The 18,886-nt window shown below is 39.6% G+C and overlaps 2 protein-coding genes across 3 annotated transcripts in view; one reads left to right on the top strand and one right to left on the bottom strand.

Annotated features, from left to right (window-relative positions):
* Positions 1-9,226, top strand: part of kdm5c (lysine demethylase 5C) — a 28,307-nt gene extending 19,081 nt beyond the window's left edge. For both annotated transcript variants that reach the window (XM_039671832.2, XM_039671833.2), the window contains 11 exons: positions 34-158; positions 752-984; positions 1,091-1,476; positions 1,562-1,700; positions 1,824-2,003; positions 2,755-2,877; positions 3,354-4,118; positions 4,210-4,261; positions 4,347-4,546; positions 8,092-8,247; positions 8,332-9,226. In XM_039671832.2, the coding sequence (XP_039527766.2) occupies positions 34-158; positions 752-984; positions 1,091-1,476; positions 1,562-1,700; positions 1,824-2,003; positions 2,755-2,877; positions 3,354-4,118; positions 4,210-4,261; positions 4,347-4,546; positions 8,092-8,247; positions 8,332-8,340 (2,368 nt within the window). In that variant the 3' untranslated portion in view covers positions 8,341-9,226. The remainder of the gene's footprint in view (positions 1-33; positions 159-751; positions 985-1,090; positions 1,477-1,561; positions 1,701-1,823; positions 2,004-2,754; positions 2,878-3,353; positions 4,119-4,209; positions 4,262-4,346; positions 4,547-8,091; positions 8,248-8,331) is intronic.
* A 1,159-nt stretch (positions 9,227-10,385) lies between these two features.
* On the bottom strand, positions 10,386-18,264 carry renbp (renin binding protein). The gene is made up of 11 exons (XM_039672719.2): positions 18,092-18,264; positions 16,839-16,947; positions 16,543-16,618; positions 15,776-15,851; positions 14,468-14,646; positions 13,740-13,964; positions 13,539-13,620; positions 13,188-13,363; positions 11,474-11,605; positions 11,301-11,388; positions 10,386-10,924 (listed from the first exon to the last, which is right to left on the bottom strand). Exons 2-11 carry the CDS (start codon positions 16,937-16,939, stop codon positions 10,848-10,850), a joined length of 1,212 nt encoding a protein of 403 aa, XP_039528653.2. The 5' UTR covers positions 16,940-16,947; positions 18,092-18,264; the 3' UTR covers positions 10,386-10,847.
* Positions 18,265-18,886: the final 622 nt, after the last annotated feature.

Here is an 18,886-nt window from a genome sequence, read left to right as displayed (position 1 = left end):
GTCTTATGTGCTCTCGGCCCCTCCTCTCTATAGGTATCGCTATACTCTGGACGAACTCTTGGCCATGTTGCATCGGCTGAAAGTTCGGGCTGAGTCTTTTGACTCATGGGCCAACCGAGTGAAGGAAGCTCTAGAACAGGAAGAAGGCAACAAAATAGGTAACTGCATTTCCTTTGGCAACTATCTCACTGCATTTGTGAATAGTTCTTATTAGTTCAACTGGGAATGTCAAAGTCCTGCCATCCATTAAACCAGTGGATTTCAACCAGGAACCTGGAGCAAATGCCCAACGGGGCCTCAAGAAGACTTAAAATTATTTAAAATATGCAAAACCAGTATTGAAGCAAGCTAAATCAACTAAAAATCTTTTATTCATCCCCTCAACAACTTTGTTTGTTTGTTTTCTTTGATGAACCGGGGCCTTGAAAAGCCTGGATACATGATTAGAGACTAATTTTAAAAGTAGGATTTCTATACCTGGAAAATCATGTTACTTAGTAAAATCTTAAAACACTATTGTCATGTTGATAATGAATATACAATTTTCTTTGTTTGTAATATCAACTTCTAAATTATTTTAATAGGTAGAAATTGAGTTAAAAAAAGGATAAGGATTAAGTATTAGGATTTTTTTTTTAAATGCAGGTTTAATCTTAGTTTCTGAATAAATAATGAACAACTGGAAAAGTCATGCAAATTCATTTTCTTTAAAAAATAAAACCCAAATGGCATGTTTTTTCTCTCTCTTCAGACATTAAAGAACTGGAGGTTTTGAAAGAAGAGGCAGCTGACAAGAAGTTCCCCAATAATGAGCTGCTCCAGCGCCTCAACACCGTCCTCACAGACATAAGCAAGTGTGAGAGCAGAAGCACAGAGCTCCTCAGCAACAGCCAGAGCAGTAAAATGAGTCTGGAGGAGCTGAGGACGTTGGTGGACACCATGCAGAACCTGCCCTGTGTTATGAAACCGCAGGAGGAAGTGCAGGTGAGGAGGAGAAATAGGGCAAAGATATGTCGGAATAACACATTAGCCTAAAAGGTGTCAGCCGCATGCATTAGCCATCAGTGTAACCATGTCTTGTCTTTTCTAGGCGCTATTGCAGAAGATAGAGGAGTTTGAATCCCGTGCTCAAGCTCTGGTTAACAGTGCTGAGGGCGAGTGGAAGCAGGACTCTCCTCTGCCCCCGGCCGCCGAGATCCAGGCCTTGCTGGAGGAGGGAGCGTCGTTGCCCGTTGTTGCCCCGGCATGTGAGCTCTTGAGCGGGCTTCAGGAGCAGGGTCGCTGGCTGGGAGAGGTCAGGCGAACATTAGGGCCAGAGGGGAGCGAGGTGACTCTAGCTGTGCTGAGGAACTTGATGGAGGCGGGTTGTAACGTACCACAGAGCATATCGGTGGAGACTGCCATGGCTGAACTGCAAGAGCTACTGACTATAGCTGAGCGCTGGGAGGAGAAGGCACAGATCTGTCTGGAGGACAGGTGAGATGGTTCAAGAGAGGGGTGCAATTCGTCACCACACCAATACAGCCTCCATTTTCATCTCTCAATTGTGTCTTGCGAGCAGGCAGAAACACCATCTGTCGACGCTGGAGGCCATCGTGAACGAGGCTCAGCTAATACCAGTGCAGCTGCCCAACATCCTGTCCCTGCAGGCCTGCTTAAGCCGAGCTCGCGCTTGGGTCACGGATCTAGAGGAAATTCAGGTAGGAACTAGTTAACCAGTTCTGATAAACTGGAATTGATGTTGTAAATCAATGGGATTTGGCCATTCAGGGTTGTGACCCAAGTGTGAATGTCTCTTCTGTCTCTAATCTCATGTGGAGAAGAACGGAGAGCACTACCCGTGTCTGGATGACCTGGAGGGTTTGGTGGCCATTGGGCGGGACCTGCCAGTGAAGATGGAGGAGCTGAAGCAGCTGGAGCTGCAGGTGGCCAGCGCTCACTCGTGGAGAGAGAAAGCCAGCAAAACCTTCCTGAAGAAGAACAGCCAGCACAGTCTGCTAGAGGTGAACACACTGATGCTTTCTAAACCACCTGGACCTGATATATTCATGGCAACGCAGTTTGAAATACCTGAGATGTGGTATATTTTTAGCCCCGATGCCACCTTCGTTGCTGGGAATGGCATTTAGATGAATATGTAAATTTGTGCTGCACACTTTCCTCTCAATCCAAAAATAATGTCGTTTTCGTTGTGGATGTAAGAAAGCATCTGATCATAGCTATGTGGATGTGTTTGCTTCAGCACTGCAATTTGGCACTCCAGTCATCACGTCACATTTATTTATAGAGCACTTTATACAAGAGATTGCTTTTAAGCAACAGTATTACATGGAAAAAACATTTTCTGTGTTGCTTTCAATTAGAATTACGACTTCAATTTCTACTATAAAGCTCCAGTGTGGTGATATTTTTACTCACGGGTGTCTGACCTAAACGGACTGAACAGAATAAATGAACTGTTGAAGATATTCACTTCAAAGAAAGTGGAGCCCCAGAGCACCCCTACTTAATCTTCATGGACCAATGGTAGCAGAGTGAACTTTTCCAGAAAGTTTGCTTTGGAAAACTGAAATAAACTTTGATTTTGTTCAAAATGACAACAAGGGAAATTGAAGAACGAACTGGTGTGTATTCAAGGGCCTTAATTCTTCCTTAAAGGGGCCATTGTCTCTGATATCATGTTAGGTTTCTTACATCAAAAATAGTCATTATTTAGTGTTACATGATGACGTTTAACCCCTCACCTCTGTGCAGGTGTTGTGTCCATGTGTTGAGAAGAGCAAGAAGAGGGAGGAGAACTCATTGGGTACAGAAGCAGATTCTGATGTCAATGTATTAGGCCTCACTGCTCAGGACCTTCGAGACCCAGGAGCTATTGTGAGTTACTATTAACTTTTGAGTGTGTTCATACATCAGACGACCAGTTTGTCTGACTCTTGTGTATTGCCAAAATTCTGTTCTGAAACCTAGTGAGCTAGCTACAGAGGTTGTATTTTTTTAAGGCATGAGTACACTTCAGATGCAAAGGCTGTTTTAAAAGTTTCTTGCACACTGAGTCCGAAATTTTCATCATTCCGTGCCTCTGAATTGTCAAAACACCTCTCGATTGCTTGCAACAGTTACAAAAGACTCAGTAAATCGAACCTGATCTGAAATTTATGATGGATGAAATTTCTAGAGGCATTGTGTGAACATGATTGACACAACGTGAGGTCGTATTTATTTTTTAACGTGTGGAAATTTTAGAACCAGCTTTCTAGGTTTTGGAACACAGCCTAGATCATTATACTTTTTCCCAATTGCATTGTAACTTGAGTTTTGCATGTTTATGTGACTTACATTATCAATATCAGGTGATGGCATTCAAAGAGGGGGAGCGTTTGGAGAAAGAGGCCATTCTTCGACTTCAGCAGGTTAATTTAACTAAACCCGGTGTGGAAAAAGGAGCAAGCGGTGACCAGAACGGCATCAATTTGGAAACGAAACAGAGTGACTCTATGGAGACAGATACGCCCCTCGACTCAGACAGTCCTGTACTGCTGAATGGTGGCTCCGCCCCTTCCCTCAACCCTAGCCAATCAGTATGTGTGTGCAATGGTCCGCCGCACCCCTTGCTTCACCGGTGCCATCTGTGCAAAGACTGGTTCCACGGAGGTTGTGTGCCCTTTCCACCCCTGCTGGGCTCCTCCGACACGCATCCTATAAAGCCCCTTTGCTGGTGGGACTGGAACACGCGTTTCCTCTGTCCGCGGTGCCAACGATCACGGCGGCCTCGGCTAGAAACCATTCTAGCCCTGCTGGTGGCGCTGCAGAGGTTACCTGTACGCCTGCCAGAGGGAGAGGCGTTGCAGTGTCTTACAGAGAGAGCCATTAACTGGCAGGGTCGAGCCAAACAGGCACTAGACACTCCAGAAGTACAGAGGGCGCTAGAGAGTATGCAGGAAGTGAAGGAGGAAATGGTCAGTGTAAAAGAGGAAGAACCAGTGGAGAAAAAGAAATGGAACGGGGATGCTGTAATTGTGCTGTCTGACTCTGAGGAAACGGAGGATATTATCGATCTGACGGAGGATGTTAACTCTCCAAAAAAGAGTGAAGAGAAGGCTGCCAATGGCACATCGGTAAGGGGGTGCAGTTGTACAATTCATGAAATCAAACAAATGTTATCATGCAAACATATTTGTAAAACATTTCTTTTTTTTCGTCTTCCAGTCTGGCTGTGAGAATGGAATTGCCAGGAAGTCAAGCACTCATGATGTTACAGGTTTGTTTGTAAACTAGCCTCCCTGATATGAGTGTTTAAGCTGCTTAAATTCAATTTGAACCCATTGGCTTTTCTCTCTTGTCAGGGGTGGAGTCTCTGTCGTCACTAGTGTCGTGTCTTAAAGGGCCGGTGATCGAGCTGAGCACATCCACTAGAGAACAGCTGGAGGAGCTTCAGCTAGAAGGGGACCTGCTTGAGGTCACGCTTGACCAGACACACACCATTTATAGGATCCTACAGGCGGCGTCACAGCCGCCCCATGATGCTCTGCACACACTCATACAGGTGAGGGAAGAGCGTTTCAGATCACTATATTTGTGCTGTGAAGACCTTTTTTGTTTACATATACTGTTCACAAATGTAACCATTATGAGGAATGTCACTTATCGAAATCAAAGTAGCCCTGTACCTGTGTGACTGGTCATAGACTTAAAGGGATACTCAACTTTTTTTGGAAATAGGCTCATTTTACAACTCCCTCAGAGTTAAACAGTTGAGTTTTACCGTTTTTGAATCCATCCAGCCGATTTTCTGATATTTAGAAGAATATCAGTAACGAGACAGTTTCTGGTCCCATTGACTTCCATAGTATATATTTTTTCCTACTACTGACTCAACTGTTTAACTCTGGGGGTGTTGTAAAATGAGCCTATTTCCCAAAAAAAAGTGGAGTATCCCTTTAAACATTGAGAAGTAGCTCCAGCTACAATGTTCTTCCGCAAGAAGCTTGCAGTTCTGTTTAGTAACCGCTAGAGCGCCACACGTTATGGACTGCAGCTTTAAAGGACATCTCTGGCGCAAAATGAACCTTTGCTCTAATAACACATTGGTACCTAGTCAACTGTTCTCTGAGATTTGTTAGTGGTATTAACTAGCTATTTAAAATTTTTCATTGCTCTATGCCCCAAATGCTAGTGTTATACGCTAACGGTTTTTAGAGATAAAACTCTTTACATTCGATTATCATGAAAACGGTCGACTCGGTACCAATGTGTTATTACACCGTAGGTTCATTTTGCACCGGAATTGTCCTTTAAGTCGTAGTTTTTTAACACCAGGCAGCAGCTTTTCTTTTTTCTCCTTTTGTTTTACCTTTTCCCCTTTTTTGTCATATTCCTTACCATTTCATTTTCCTTTCATTTATATACTTTTAATTTCTTTGTCAATTCTTTCTTTTTCCTGTCAATATTTTTTTTCCTTTCCCCTTTTCTTAGCTTTACATTTTATTTCCACTTCCTTTTTCTTTTCCTATTGCTATAATTTTCTTAATCTATATTTTATTTTCCTACCCTTTCATTATAATTTTTTTTATGTTCTTTTCACTTCCTATTCACTTTACTTTCATTTACATTATAAAATGACAGTGATGAGTGCTGTGTTTTACCCCAAGAGATTCTTCAATCTCGGTGAGTGGTAAAAAACAGCTATCGCTCAGCCCCTAATCACACAACTGGCGTTTTAAATCCTCGGGGGAAAAAAACCCAATGCACTTTTGGCCATAAATTACTTTTACAGTGTCAAACTTAATCTGGTAAATTTGAGTTTTCATTTCATTTCGTTTGAAATTTTCATTTAGATAGATAAGGAATCCAGTTGTAGCTGCATTTTTCTGTTTAGAGGTCATGTGACATTTTATGAAGGCTTTGTTTTTGAAAGCGCCGTTGTCCATATTGATAAATATATTTTATTCCAGTTTCCTTGGCATATTTATGCTGGGTTCACACAAAATACAGGGCTAGGGAAACTTTGTTTTTCATTCACTGCGAATCGGCACACTTGGATCACAAGCTATTTGCGTCCATTTTAACAAGAAAAAAAAAAATCTTGTGCGTGAGTTTACATTTGTTTCCTGTATTTATTCCCGCGTAGATTTGGTTGTGAAACGTAGACCAGTCATTGTTTTTAGCGATTTTTCCTATTGAAATCTGTAATCGCTGATGCGTCGTGTAATGTGCACACAACAGCAACTAAATTGTACCCAAGACAGTCGTGTAGTGTTAGAAGAACAGCAATCCGGCGACTTTGATAATCATGGAAGCAACACTATATGTGACCCTGGATCACAAAACCAGTCACAACTGCCAACATTTGTGGCAGTAGCCAACAATACACTGTATGGGTCAAAATTTTAGATTTTTCTTATGCCAAAAAATCATTGGTATATTAAGTAAAGATGTTCCATGAATATATTTATAAAATGTCCAACCGTAAATGTACAAAACATATATTTTTGTGAGTGAATGCAGCAGAATCACAAACATAAATAGACAACATTAAAGGTGATTTTCTCAATGTTTCGATTTTTTTTTTTTTTTTTTTTTTTTTTGCACCCTCAAATTCCAGATGTTCAAATAGTTGTATATCGGACAAATATTGTCCTATCCTAACAAATCATACGTTAATGGAAAGTTTATTTATGCAGCTTTCAGATGAGTTGGATTCATAACTGTAAAGGCCAATTTATACTTCTGCGTCGAGGGTACGCCGTAGTGCGCGGCGTTGGCTACGCACGTAGGCGACGCCGTTATGAGCATTTATACTTCTGCGTTCAGGTCTTGGTTGCTCTGCAGTACTGCTCCGAAACGCTAGTTGGCGGCGGAGGGTTTTAATGTTCCACTGTGTTTAGATTCCTCGCGGCTAGGGTACTACAAGCAATAGCGATTGAAAGAGAGCTGATCATGTTGGAGTTGGAGCTTATTGAGGTGGAAAAACAGTTCACTTTAGTGAAATTACTAAAACTGAAAGGCAGAAATGAGAGAAGACGTCGGAGGAGATGGTACGTGTGGAAATCATAGACAGTGATGGAAATGCGTGAGAAGGTACGTGCGGAAATGCGTAGGAGGAAATGCGATGCTACCAAGCCGACCAATCACCGATCTTGCGGTCCGCGTCGTCGCGACGTGTAGTTACATTTTTGAAGAGGTGCGCGTCAGGCGACGGCGAAGGGTACGCGGTATGGGACGCGTCTGTGCGTATGCTACGCCGTACCTACTGCGCGCACCCTACGCAGAAGTATAAATTGGCCTTAAGTTCACGCCGCTGCCGACTTGAGCGTCAGAGAAACTCTGGCCGCCCTGTCAAGGATGCTGGTCAAAAAGTACGGGGAAGCTTGTTGACACTTTGAACGCTCATTGCAGGGAGAATAGAAGTGTCACAACATGAAAATGTAATAAACACAGCATTTTTATAACCATTTTGGTCACATTTGGTCGGGGGAAAAAATAGTTAGCTATTATTATTGTTATTTGCGGTCAAATCGGTGTCACCGTGAGCAAATGAATTGCATTCCCGCTTTAAAATATTTCAAATAAAAGCTGCGCTCATGTCGTCCCTATAAGCAAACAACGTGATGTCATAAATGATAGGAAACCCAGCAACGGCATTTATTAGCTTCTCTTCCATTTTCTCAGAACTAATGTTTTGCTAGGAACGAAAGTTTACATTGTATGTTTCTCCGGGATCAGCCAGCGCGAAGGACGTCTATATACCGATTGGTTGCTGGCGTTTTGCCGCCACTTGCCACTGAACTGCGCCATAGCTCATTACCATAAATTTGAGCTTCTTTCAACTTTCTGATTGACGGGATGGATTTGACGCTCCCTGCAGCTGAGAAAAGCCAGCTTCCATTGAAAATGAATGACTTCCGGCCACTTTGGAAGCTCAAGTCGGTGGCTGTGTGAACGAACAGTTATTCTAGATATTTGTAAATCTTTTGTTCAAGCTGCTCAATGTGGTTTTCTGTTTGGCTTAATTCAGAAATGTTTCTTCTTTTTGCTGCCATTTTGGGCTCCTCATAATTAGACTTGACTTTTTTTGTGTTTGTTAATCAGATTGAGCTGCAGGAGCAGAGAAGCTCAGGTCGTGGCAACAAGTCAAAGGACACCAAGAGGAAGAGAAAGAGCCAGAAAACTGAAGGCGGGCCTAAATCCACAGAGGCTTCTGAATGCAAGAAGACAAGACCTGTCAGTCACACACCACCCACAGAGGTACCCACTCAAAATCAAACTGCAAGCACACGTGTTATCTGTGAGGGCCATCAGAAACTAAAGGACTTTCTGTTGCTCTTGCAGATCTGGTGATGTTTTCCTGAAGCTGTGTAGGGGCAGATGGCGATTGAGAGGAGAACCACAGAGACAGAAAAACACAGGGCTCAGGCTCATTTCCTCACATAATAAGCTCACATTAATTCTTCTTTTCGACCCATCAAATGGACGCTCCCCATGATACTAACCGCTGCACTTTTTCCTGTTTTTCTTCCCGTTGGCCTCTGTTCACACACCTCATCCTGAACATTTCACTGACGTGGGCTGCAGGTCTCTGTTCTCTTTGAGGAAGGAGAAAATGGGTTTTGCCCTGCAGTTAAGCTGTCTTTACAATATTGATGTACCAAACTGTTCTTAACGCAAATGCCATGTGCTGCATAATACGACTTGTCCAGGTATTCACACACACACAAACACACACACACTTGATGGCCAGGCAGAGGAGGGGCGTGTATCAGAGCACTGGTATCGCTGCCATGACACCTGTATTCTTTTTGTACCGAGTCTCACATTTTGTCAGGGAGACTCGACATTGTGAATAAAACTAGTACAATATTTTGAAAGTGTGATGGAAAAAACAAAGGCATTTACGTTCTGGTGCTACTTTTCCTAAGATAGGTTACTGCATAGTCTTTTCTTTCTTTTCCTCTGAGTTTTACTGTCTTCATTGTCATTTCCTTTCAGTGATACTGTTGTCTCTTAAGCTTCCTGCTCTCTTTCTCTCCACAGAACTGTACAAAATCTCACTTTAACTCCCTTTTTTTCCATCTATTGTTGCTGGGGTTCTAATAATTCTTATTATATTATTATTATTATTGGTATTGCAGACACGCGTTGTCGTGAGTTTGTGTATAAACATTTTCATTTAAATGTTGCCTTTGTTTCTTTTCACTCTTGTTAGAAAATAAAAGTTTAGAATTGTTTTAGGAATCCGTTTAATTACTTATATAATGGTAGCCTCTGGGTCGTTTACATGCCACCGTTTTACACTAAAAACAGAAAACTTTTGTTGCGTTTTGGCTGTTCTTTTACATAAAGTAGTTTTGGGGACCTGGATACGCAAACTTTTGAAAACTATGCCGTTATTGTCTCTAGGTAAACTACAGAAACACCAGAGAATGTCTAATTGAAGAGAATTGGCACTGGCTGGTTACTTCCGGTTTCTGGACCGGCTGCAGTAACACGTCTCTGTCCATGCGGGGGCGCTCGCGGTCGAGTGCGGAATGAATGGGAGTCAATGGGGTTTCACCCCCAGAAATCCACTTTTCTCAGGATGTAATTTTTTGTCAAGTAATTTTAAAGTTGCATTCAAAAGGGAGGACTAAGAAAATACACTCAGCTGAAAATTGCATTTTTAAGTTCACTTATCTGTTCTAAAAATCCGTTCAAAAATGTGATGACGTCACACAATAGCAGAATGCTAATGTTTTCCAGCCAACTACAGCCTAACCTGTAAGAATTTAAAAGGACATAAGTACTCGTTCATTCGAAATTTGGCCTATAATCTACTGTATATTGAACTTGCGGAATCAACAATAAAATCTATGTTGGTTTAACGACAAGCAGGTGAAAGAGACACATTTAGCCGTTTAGCCCCATAGACTCCCATTCATTCTGCTCTCGCCCGCGATCACCTCCAGTGGAATTCTAATGGAACTGCAACCAAGATAATACACAACGGGGCTAATAGGAAGTGCCAAGGCTCTCCGTTAGACGGGCTCTGAGAAACACAAATTTATGAAAACTTAAGTGTTTCTTAAAGTGACATTGCCACCTACTGGCCTGCCATGAATAATATAGTGTTTTGTCATTTTCACAGATCCGTGTGAAAAGGGATCATTTTGACAATGTTGCCTGTACGTGAAAAACGCAAAGGAGACACTTCTGTTTTTAGTGCATTGTCGTCATGTAAATGTACCTGAAGTGGTTTACAATTGTGGGTTGAAGAGTTTCGGAGGTTCAGTGAGCAAGACACCTTACAGCCTTCATCTGTATCAGAGTATTGAGCTTTACATATATTTAGTATCAGCTAAATAATATGATAAAAGTGCTGCACTAAGCCAAAATCAAAGATATAGTCATTTCAGTAAATGTACATTTATTCAGAGCAGTTGGAATGTCTTTACATGGTTTCGCTACTAATGAGTGCAGAATTATAAAAGTGATCAACAAAGGCACTCGTAAGAGCAGCACATGATCATCAGAGAGTAGTAGTTAGAGAACATTGTTTTTTGTATTGTATCAAGAAAACCCTTTAGTGATATACCCAACCTCTGAACATAGTACTGGCCATGGCTAAAAAAATAACTAATCTAATCTTAATTCTAAACATAACTAATCTTAGAAATAATAATTACGGTCCCTTTTTCGCTCACATGTTACGTGAATGGCTAGAAAAAAATAATGGCACATGAAAACTATGAACCTGTAATACAGTTTGACAGGAAGTATTGGTATAATTAAAACTGTAATTATTCATGCAAAGGATGTAATTTACACTTCCTGTCACATCTGGTGATGGAGTGCAAAATATCACTGTAAATTCAAGAATCCTGCTTTTCAAGAAGACCATCCAGAAGCTTCTCACACATGTAGAGACACCGAGGAACATGGAAGAACCCTGTACAGAGATGACAGTAATGTGTCATGGTTCAAAGTTGAAAAATGCATAAACTTGGATGTTTGGAAAGGTCAGAAATATATAAAAACAAACTTTTTTTGAGGATACATCAATTTGAGCAAAAGTTACAGTAAATTTTTAAATAAAAAAGAACACGTTTCTAAATAAATGCAGTTCTTTAGTCAATAGAATCCTGAAAAACATCCACAAAACTGTTTAACAATGATAATAAATGTTTCTTGAGCAGCGACTAGGCATGATTTCAGGATCATCTGACACTGAAGACTGGAGTTAAAATGCTTAAAATTCAGCTTTCACATCACCGGAATGAATTAAATATTCAAATAGAAAACACACTTCAACTGTAGCTACTCACCTTTGAAGGGTCCTCCTTTGAAATCCAGCACAACCTCTCCCTGACGACTCAGATATCCAAACCACTCGCCATGTTTCTCATCAGAAAACTTGAGCAGAGACAACAATGGACACATGTGATACTTTACACCCAATATATATAACTTATTACATCTCTCTGTAATGCGTTCTTACATGTCTGAAGGTGTAGTCGTAGATCAGTTTGAATCGGTCCAGTAACACATTCTCTCTGAGGTGACTGTAAGCCATCAGGTAGGCGATCAGAGCTTCACAGTGAGGCCACCACAGCTTCATATTCCATTCTAACTGTACACACACGACGGGTTTTCATGTTTTATGGAGACATAATGATGTGAGCATGCAAGATGACCTGTAGCAGATCTAGAGAGGTGTTGTTGGCTTACAGCGGACACAGAACCAAACTATTGAAATGCTGAACAGCAAGCTCATTGGCTGCAGAATCAACTGTCTGCGCCACCTACAGTTTCACAACAGCTCTTCCAGATATTTTCCAGATATTCTATAAAATCCCATCCATCATAACATTTAATATCTTGCTGTCCTTAAATTATACATTTGTGCTAAAGGGATACTCCACTTTTTTTGGAAATAGGCTCATTTTACAACTCCCTCAGAGTTAAACTGTTGAGTTTTACCATTTTCGAATCCATTCAGCCGTTGTTCTTATATTTAGAAGAATATCAGTAACCAGACAGTTTCTGGTCTCATTGACTTCCATAGTATATTTTTTTTCCCTACTATGGAAGTCAATGGGACCAGAAACTGTCTGGTTACTGATATTCTTCTAAATATCTGAAAATCGGCTGAATGGATTAAACGGTAAAACTCGAGGGCCAGTTGTTCAATGGTAAGCTGATCGGATTTTGATTATCGGATTGGATCAGATCTTGAAAATGGGTTGTTCAAAAGGGAAAGAAGGAATCTGAAATCAGATTAGATCAGGGAATCCAATCCTAGTTTTAATCTGGATCAAACCTTCAGTTTGTGTTGTTCAAAACTTGCCAGTGGGATTTGGATAACTTTGATCCAAAAAATCAGGATTATCCTGATCCTGGTAGGATTTCAAGGTGGATTTCAGGAAGAAAATGTAGTAAAACTTTAAAATTGGTCCAATAATACATTTGTATCATTTAGTGTATACTTTTATTTATATTTTGCACTTGACTTGTGTAACCGTTGTAACAGTGATAAAGTATACATAGGCTAACAATTAAGCTATTCAGTATAGTAAAGTACTGTAAAAAAAAAAATTATCTTGTCCCCATTTGTTTTGTCTCGAAATAAGAAACACTTACAGCAGGGGTGCCCAATCCTGCTCCTGGCGATCGACTGTCCTGCACAGTTCATCTCAAACCCTAATCAAACACACCTGAAGTAGCCAATTAAGGTCTTTAGGATCACATTCAGGTGTGTTTGATTGGGGTTGGAGATGAACTGTGCAGGACAGTCGATCGCCAGGAGCAGGATTGGGCACCCCTGACTTACAGTAACCCCATGTTGGCTCTACTACCTGTTCTTTAAACAGCTGGTAGCCCACATTGTGATATGTTGTCCCATTTAGAGCACTGGTAATCCGGATTTGGTAATCTTGAAAACTGTGTATCTGGATCAGGGTGATCCAATCCAATTTTGCTTTGAAAAACCGGCATAAAAGTAAGACCGATTACCTGATCCTGGATAGGAAAAAATGGGATTTCCAAATCCGGATCATTTTGATCCAGATTAAATGTTTTGAACAACCCGCCCCAACTGTTTAACTCTGGGGGAGTGGTAAAATGAGCCTATTTCCAAACGAAAGTGGAGTATCCCTTTAAAGTTAACCCTGCTTTCCCATATATCTGACACCAAATCATAGGTATAATTTAACCTGAGTCGGACAATGACCGTCTACATCCAGGAAATAGAAAAGACCGCCATTTTGTTTGTCCCATCCGGTGTGGAACGGGATCTCCATGAACTTATCGACCGCCGTCTTCTGCAGTTGCACGTCTCCTTTAGTCTGCGCATACTGCAGCAGGAACCAGCCGGCCTCCAGAGCGTGCCCTAGAAAGAGACGTCACACAGGAAGTAACCCAGACTGCAACAGTGTCGGCCCAGATCCGGGCCACATCTGGTACATGTGGATTCCAGATGTAGGCCAGATCTGTGTTGCTGTCTGGGAATAGATGTTGAATTTATATGGAAGACTGTGACTTTAAGTTTTGAAACGATCACTTACCAGGGTTCTGCAACCGCCCTTGACATCCAGGAAGTTCCTTTCCATCCAATGTGACACTTTCCAAAATGGCTTTTCCATCTCTCTGAGATGAAAGAATTTAGTGTAAGTATCATCATTTTGATGTTTCCATCACCTCAAAGTTTACGTTCACATCCTAAGCTTAGTTCCACATCACCAAAGCTTGTATACAGGTTAGCTCACCTGTATGTGCTGTAATATCCGTTCCACACACCACCCGCTGAGGTCTTTGTACTTTTCCACAACATCAGTTCTACCCTCTGTCAGCTGATCTACCAGGCACAGGAGCATCATGGGAACTGCCATACTGTTCACAGGCAAATCACCAGGAAGCTGAGGACGACCAAGACCTGACGGATCCTTCTGAACCCAGAATACCAACTGATCCATCATGCTCTCAGCATCTGCCTGGTGAGAACAAGGACAGAAGGTACCCTGACATCAACCATTACAAATACAAAATAAGCTAAAAATATGAAGTTATTAGAATCAGGTGAGAAAACAAACACATGTGCTAAAAAGTCATTCAAAACTATTAACTTTTTACTAACAATATATAAGTACAACCATAGCCACTTCAATACATACGTTTAAAGGGATACTCCACTTTTTTTTGGAAATAGGCTCATTTTACAACTCCCCCAGAGTTAAACAGTTGGGTTTTACCATTTTCAAATCCATTCAGACGATTTTCTGATATTTAGAAGACTATCAGTAACCAGACAGTTTCTGGTCTCATTGACTTCCATAGTAGGAAAAAATTTTTACTATGGAAGTCAATGAGACCAGAAACTTTCTGGTTACTGATAGTCTTCTAAATATATATAAAAAAATGGCTGAATACATTCGAAAATGGTAAAACTTAACTGTTTAACACTGGGGGAGTGGTAAAATGAGCCTAATAGTTTTACCTGCATCTCTTTGTCTTTTGTAATCCTGGACAGCTCGTCCATGGCCATCACATAAAAACACTCGCTGAATATCGTCCTTTGAACCTTCACCGCTCGACCATCTCTCGTCAGGCAGAACGCACATTTCCCCGGGCCGCTGGAGGCCGGAACTCGAGCAAACTTCTGCAGAAATGCAGCTCCTGAAATTCAATGTGTATGTGTGTATATCAGGATTAAAGCTGTAATGAAGTGTGGGAGCTAATTTTGTGATGCATAAAAAAAGAAAAGAAATTACACTAAAATGTACATTAAAACAACAATACATATACAAGTTTATACATATTAATCTTTGAACTGGCTCATTTGTGTACATTCTGATTCTATTTTGTCTTTCGGACTATTGTATGTGTAAACGTGTTAATGTGAAATAGGTTTTTCAGGCCAGTACTTAACAAAAAAGTTATGATCTCTCTTATTTTATTGACATTTTGCAGTTAAAATGCACAAAAACGCACACCTTACACAGGGTTCCTGCACACTTTTTAAAGAAAAATTTAAGGCTTTTTAAGACCTGAAGAAATCAAAATTAATACCATACATTAGGGGTGTGCAATATTGACAAAAATATATATCTCGATGTTTTCAACATTTTGTTGGTAACAAGCAAATTTGAACATGCAAATCCACAAAGATAGAATAGGCTAATAAAAACAATACGTACGCAAATAAGATATTTCTAATTTGGAAAACATTGAGATATGACTAAATCGAAGTGTCATCTAAAATTTAAGACCTTTCATAAGTAAAAATAAGACTTTTTATGGCCTTATATTTAAAAAATCTAATTTAAGACTTTTTAAGGATCCGTGGGAACCCTGCTTACAGAAAAAGTTTGGGTTGTAAGTTTTTTTTTTTTTATGTTTTTGAAAGAAGTTTTTTATTGCTCAGCAAGGCTGCATTTATTTGCTAAAAAAAACCCTGTAAATTAGTAATATTGTGAACTTTTCTAAACTTTTAAATGTAATTTGTTTCTGTGATGGTAAAGCTGAATTTTCAGCATTAATGTCACATGATCCTTCATAAATCATTCTAATTTTCTGCTCAAGAAACATTTATTATTATTATTATTAATGTTGAACACAGTTGTGTTTTCTTAATGTGGAAACAGTGATGCATTTCCTGGATTCTTTGATGAATAGATGCAACAATATGTCACTTTTGATCACTTTAATATAGTATATATATATATATATATTTTTTTTTTTTACTGACCCCAAACTTTTGAATGGTAGTGTGTTTATTGATAGCTAGTGTAACTGAATCACAAACCTGATTTAGCAGCCTCAAGAATCTCAGGCTTGTGAAATCTTTCCATTGTACGATACAGCCTGCTGTACATCCATACCTGATGGATACATTACACACATCAGACATTGGAAAAACAATTAAACACGATTCTCATTTAATCAGCTAGGACCAGTTGTTCAAAATGTTTCATTTGGATCAGAATGATCTGGATTTGGAAATCCCATGCTTTGCTATCCAGGATAAGGCAGTCTATTTTTACTTTTGTGGCGGTTTTTAAAAGCTAAATTGGATTGGATCAACCTGATCCAGATACACACTATTTCAGATTACCTGGATAACTAGAGCTCTATAGAGCCCGAAGCAGATGGGGGGAAAAATGTTTTTGCGTAGCATTCACCTAAGAAACTTTGCATTCACTCGCAAATAACTTTTTACTGGTTCATTTCTTATGATTGTGCCAATTTATTTTACAAACAGTGATAAAAACCCACTTTAAATTAAATAATTGCACAAAACCTTTTTTTTTTTATAATCCTTTTTAGTATCAAAAGGTTCCCAATCTTACTAAAACGTTTTGAACAACACAAACTGATGATTTGATTCAGATCAAAACCAATATTGAATTCTGTAATCTAACCTGATTTCAGAATCCTTCTTTTGAAGAACCTATATTCAAAATTTGATCCAATATGATAATATCCAATCAGATTACTTTTGAACAACTGGGCCCTACTGATTATTATAGAAATAAATTGATATTTAAACATGAGAAACATGTTTGCTCTGACCTGTCTCCCCTGTAACCACACGTATTTCAGCTCATCATAGACCTTCCCATCTTTTCCAAGGCAGTTAAAAAATCCACTAAAGTCAATATAATGAAACAAACATTTAACAAGGGCATAATATTTAATTCACGTGTTAAACTATAATTAACTTTAACATTTATAGCAAAGTAAGAACCTATATGCCATTACCTACATCATTGTGACTCAAATCGACCATTTAAAAAATCTTATGAATTTGTTTTGAATTATATGGCAAATGCTGCTGAAGCCATGCATGCAAATGTGAATATTTTTACCCATGTTCTTTGTCATGGGAAAATTTCAGCCAGAAATCCACAACTCTGTCCAGTTCGGTCCGGATTCTCTCTCGATACTGTTCCAGCGGTGCTGCCATCATTGCAAGTCCTTAAAGCAAGTGACAGTTTAGGGTCATGCACAATGGTTGTTTATAGTACGACTATAAAAGATAGTTTTGACGTGTAGCCATCAAAGCGATCCTGGGATGTTTAAAACTGACCCTTGCTCTATGTCAATAAATCAATGCTTGTATCTTTATCAGTCAGCTACTCATTTCCATATGATAAACTGTTTGCATTATCAATAATTCACCAATGCAAATATGAATTCAGTTTAACTCAATCAGTGTGATATTTTTTAAAAACATTTTTACTTATGAATACCAAGCATAAAATGCTTCTATCTGACAAAATCTGTTCGCCAATCACAAAAATAGGAGGCGGCTCTCTGCCAACCTCGACCAATGGTGTGGCCTAACTTTGGGTATCCACAAAAAAATATTAAGCAGCACAACTGTTTACAACATTGATAATAATGATAAATGTTTCTTGAGCAGCAAATCATATTAGAATGATTTCTGAGGTATCACGTGACACTGAAGACTGGAGTTATGATGCAGTTTTGGCATCACAAAAACTATATATTATTGAAAATTGTAATAATTTCACAATACTAGTTTTTTTTTCATCAAATAAATGCAGCCTTGGTGAGTATAGGAGACTTAATTCAAAAACATAAAACAAATATTTATTAATGAACTAATTATTCCAAACTTTTGACAATCTGTTGACAACCATATTCATTTAAAAATTTATTTATTTAGCTATTCCGTTTGGCGCCTGTACTGGCACATAATTTGCATTTCAAAGTAATACTGTTTTTACTCTTGCATTTAACGTTACATGGCAACCATTCGAAGGGGAACTCCGTGGAGTTTGAGCAGAGTAACGTTAAGCAAACGGAACTAAAGAGAACCGCTGACAGTTCAGGCCATTGATTAAACAGAAGCTTGTGATTAGTGCATGCATATCATCTGCCTCAGTGCGCAGAAGGAAACAGTGTGGCGACTCTCTACTATGTTGATTTGCAGAACTGTTTGGTTAGATCTGTGATATCTGATGGTGACTTAACGTTATATTGCCTGCTTCTGTCTGGAACAACACAACTTTACGAGAAAAACAGATCGTGTCTAAACTCGCCTCTTGACGTTTCCCTGCATGCAAAAAGAAAAAAAAACTACAAAATGACTCACCACTTTTGCCAGATGAAGAAGAAAATCCACCTTCTGTATTTGACTGTTTTTAAAACTCTTCTTTTTTTAGTGGCACTGAAAATAAAAGCGGTTAAACCGAATCTTCCTTAATTTTGCAGAGGCAGTAAAAAAGGCACATCATATGACCAACATCTAGACAGCTGGTCCTGTTTATTCCGCTCTACTAAGATCATTGGCCAGCTCCTTTTCTGCTCATCCAATCACAGGCCATGAGAACGGGCAGGGTGAGGCACGTGCAAGCAAAACACACACAGGATTTTCCCTACTAGTACTTGAAGTAGATGGAGCTTTATTGCAGGATTCGTTATATCAATTAAAGCCATGTTAAGTAAATACAATATGAATAGGTCGTACTGGTTTGATTTTAGAATACTGACATTTACAACTTTCAAACCCAATACAAAAACAATTACCACGGCAATTTGCCACGTTATTTTTTAAGTAGCCTACCAAAAAAATAGATGTGAAAACGTCGTTAGAACTTGTGTCACGGTAGATGAGTGTTATTTCAGTACTCTGTGATATTAAGGGTTTCTGTAAAGCTTTTGTTCGTAATATGAAGGAGTACTCAAGGAGGCTCTGGGTGCACGCTGAATTCGTTTATTATGAAGATTGATTAAATCAAATCACACAGGCAAAGTGTTCACTCGTGTCGTGCTGGATGCATACTGAACTCTCCAGAGCTATCATATGACTGACATGCGAGATGGCCAATAAGAACACAGGATACCATATCCATAGCATACGATAGGTTCTTAGCAGAATGTAAGAATA

Source organism: Pimephales promelas, chromosome 14 (assembly GCF_988280905.1).
Source record: "Pimephales promelas chromosome 14, fPimPro1.hap1.1, whole genome shotgun sequence".
Classification (NCBI taxonomy): Eukaryota; Metazoa; Chordata; class Actinopteri; order Cypriniformes; family Leuciscidae; genus Pimephales; species Pimephales promelas.
This window is presented reverse-complemented; position numbering and strand designations above follow the sequence as displayed.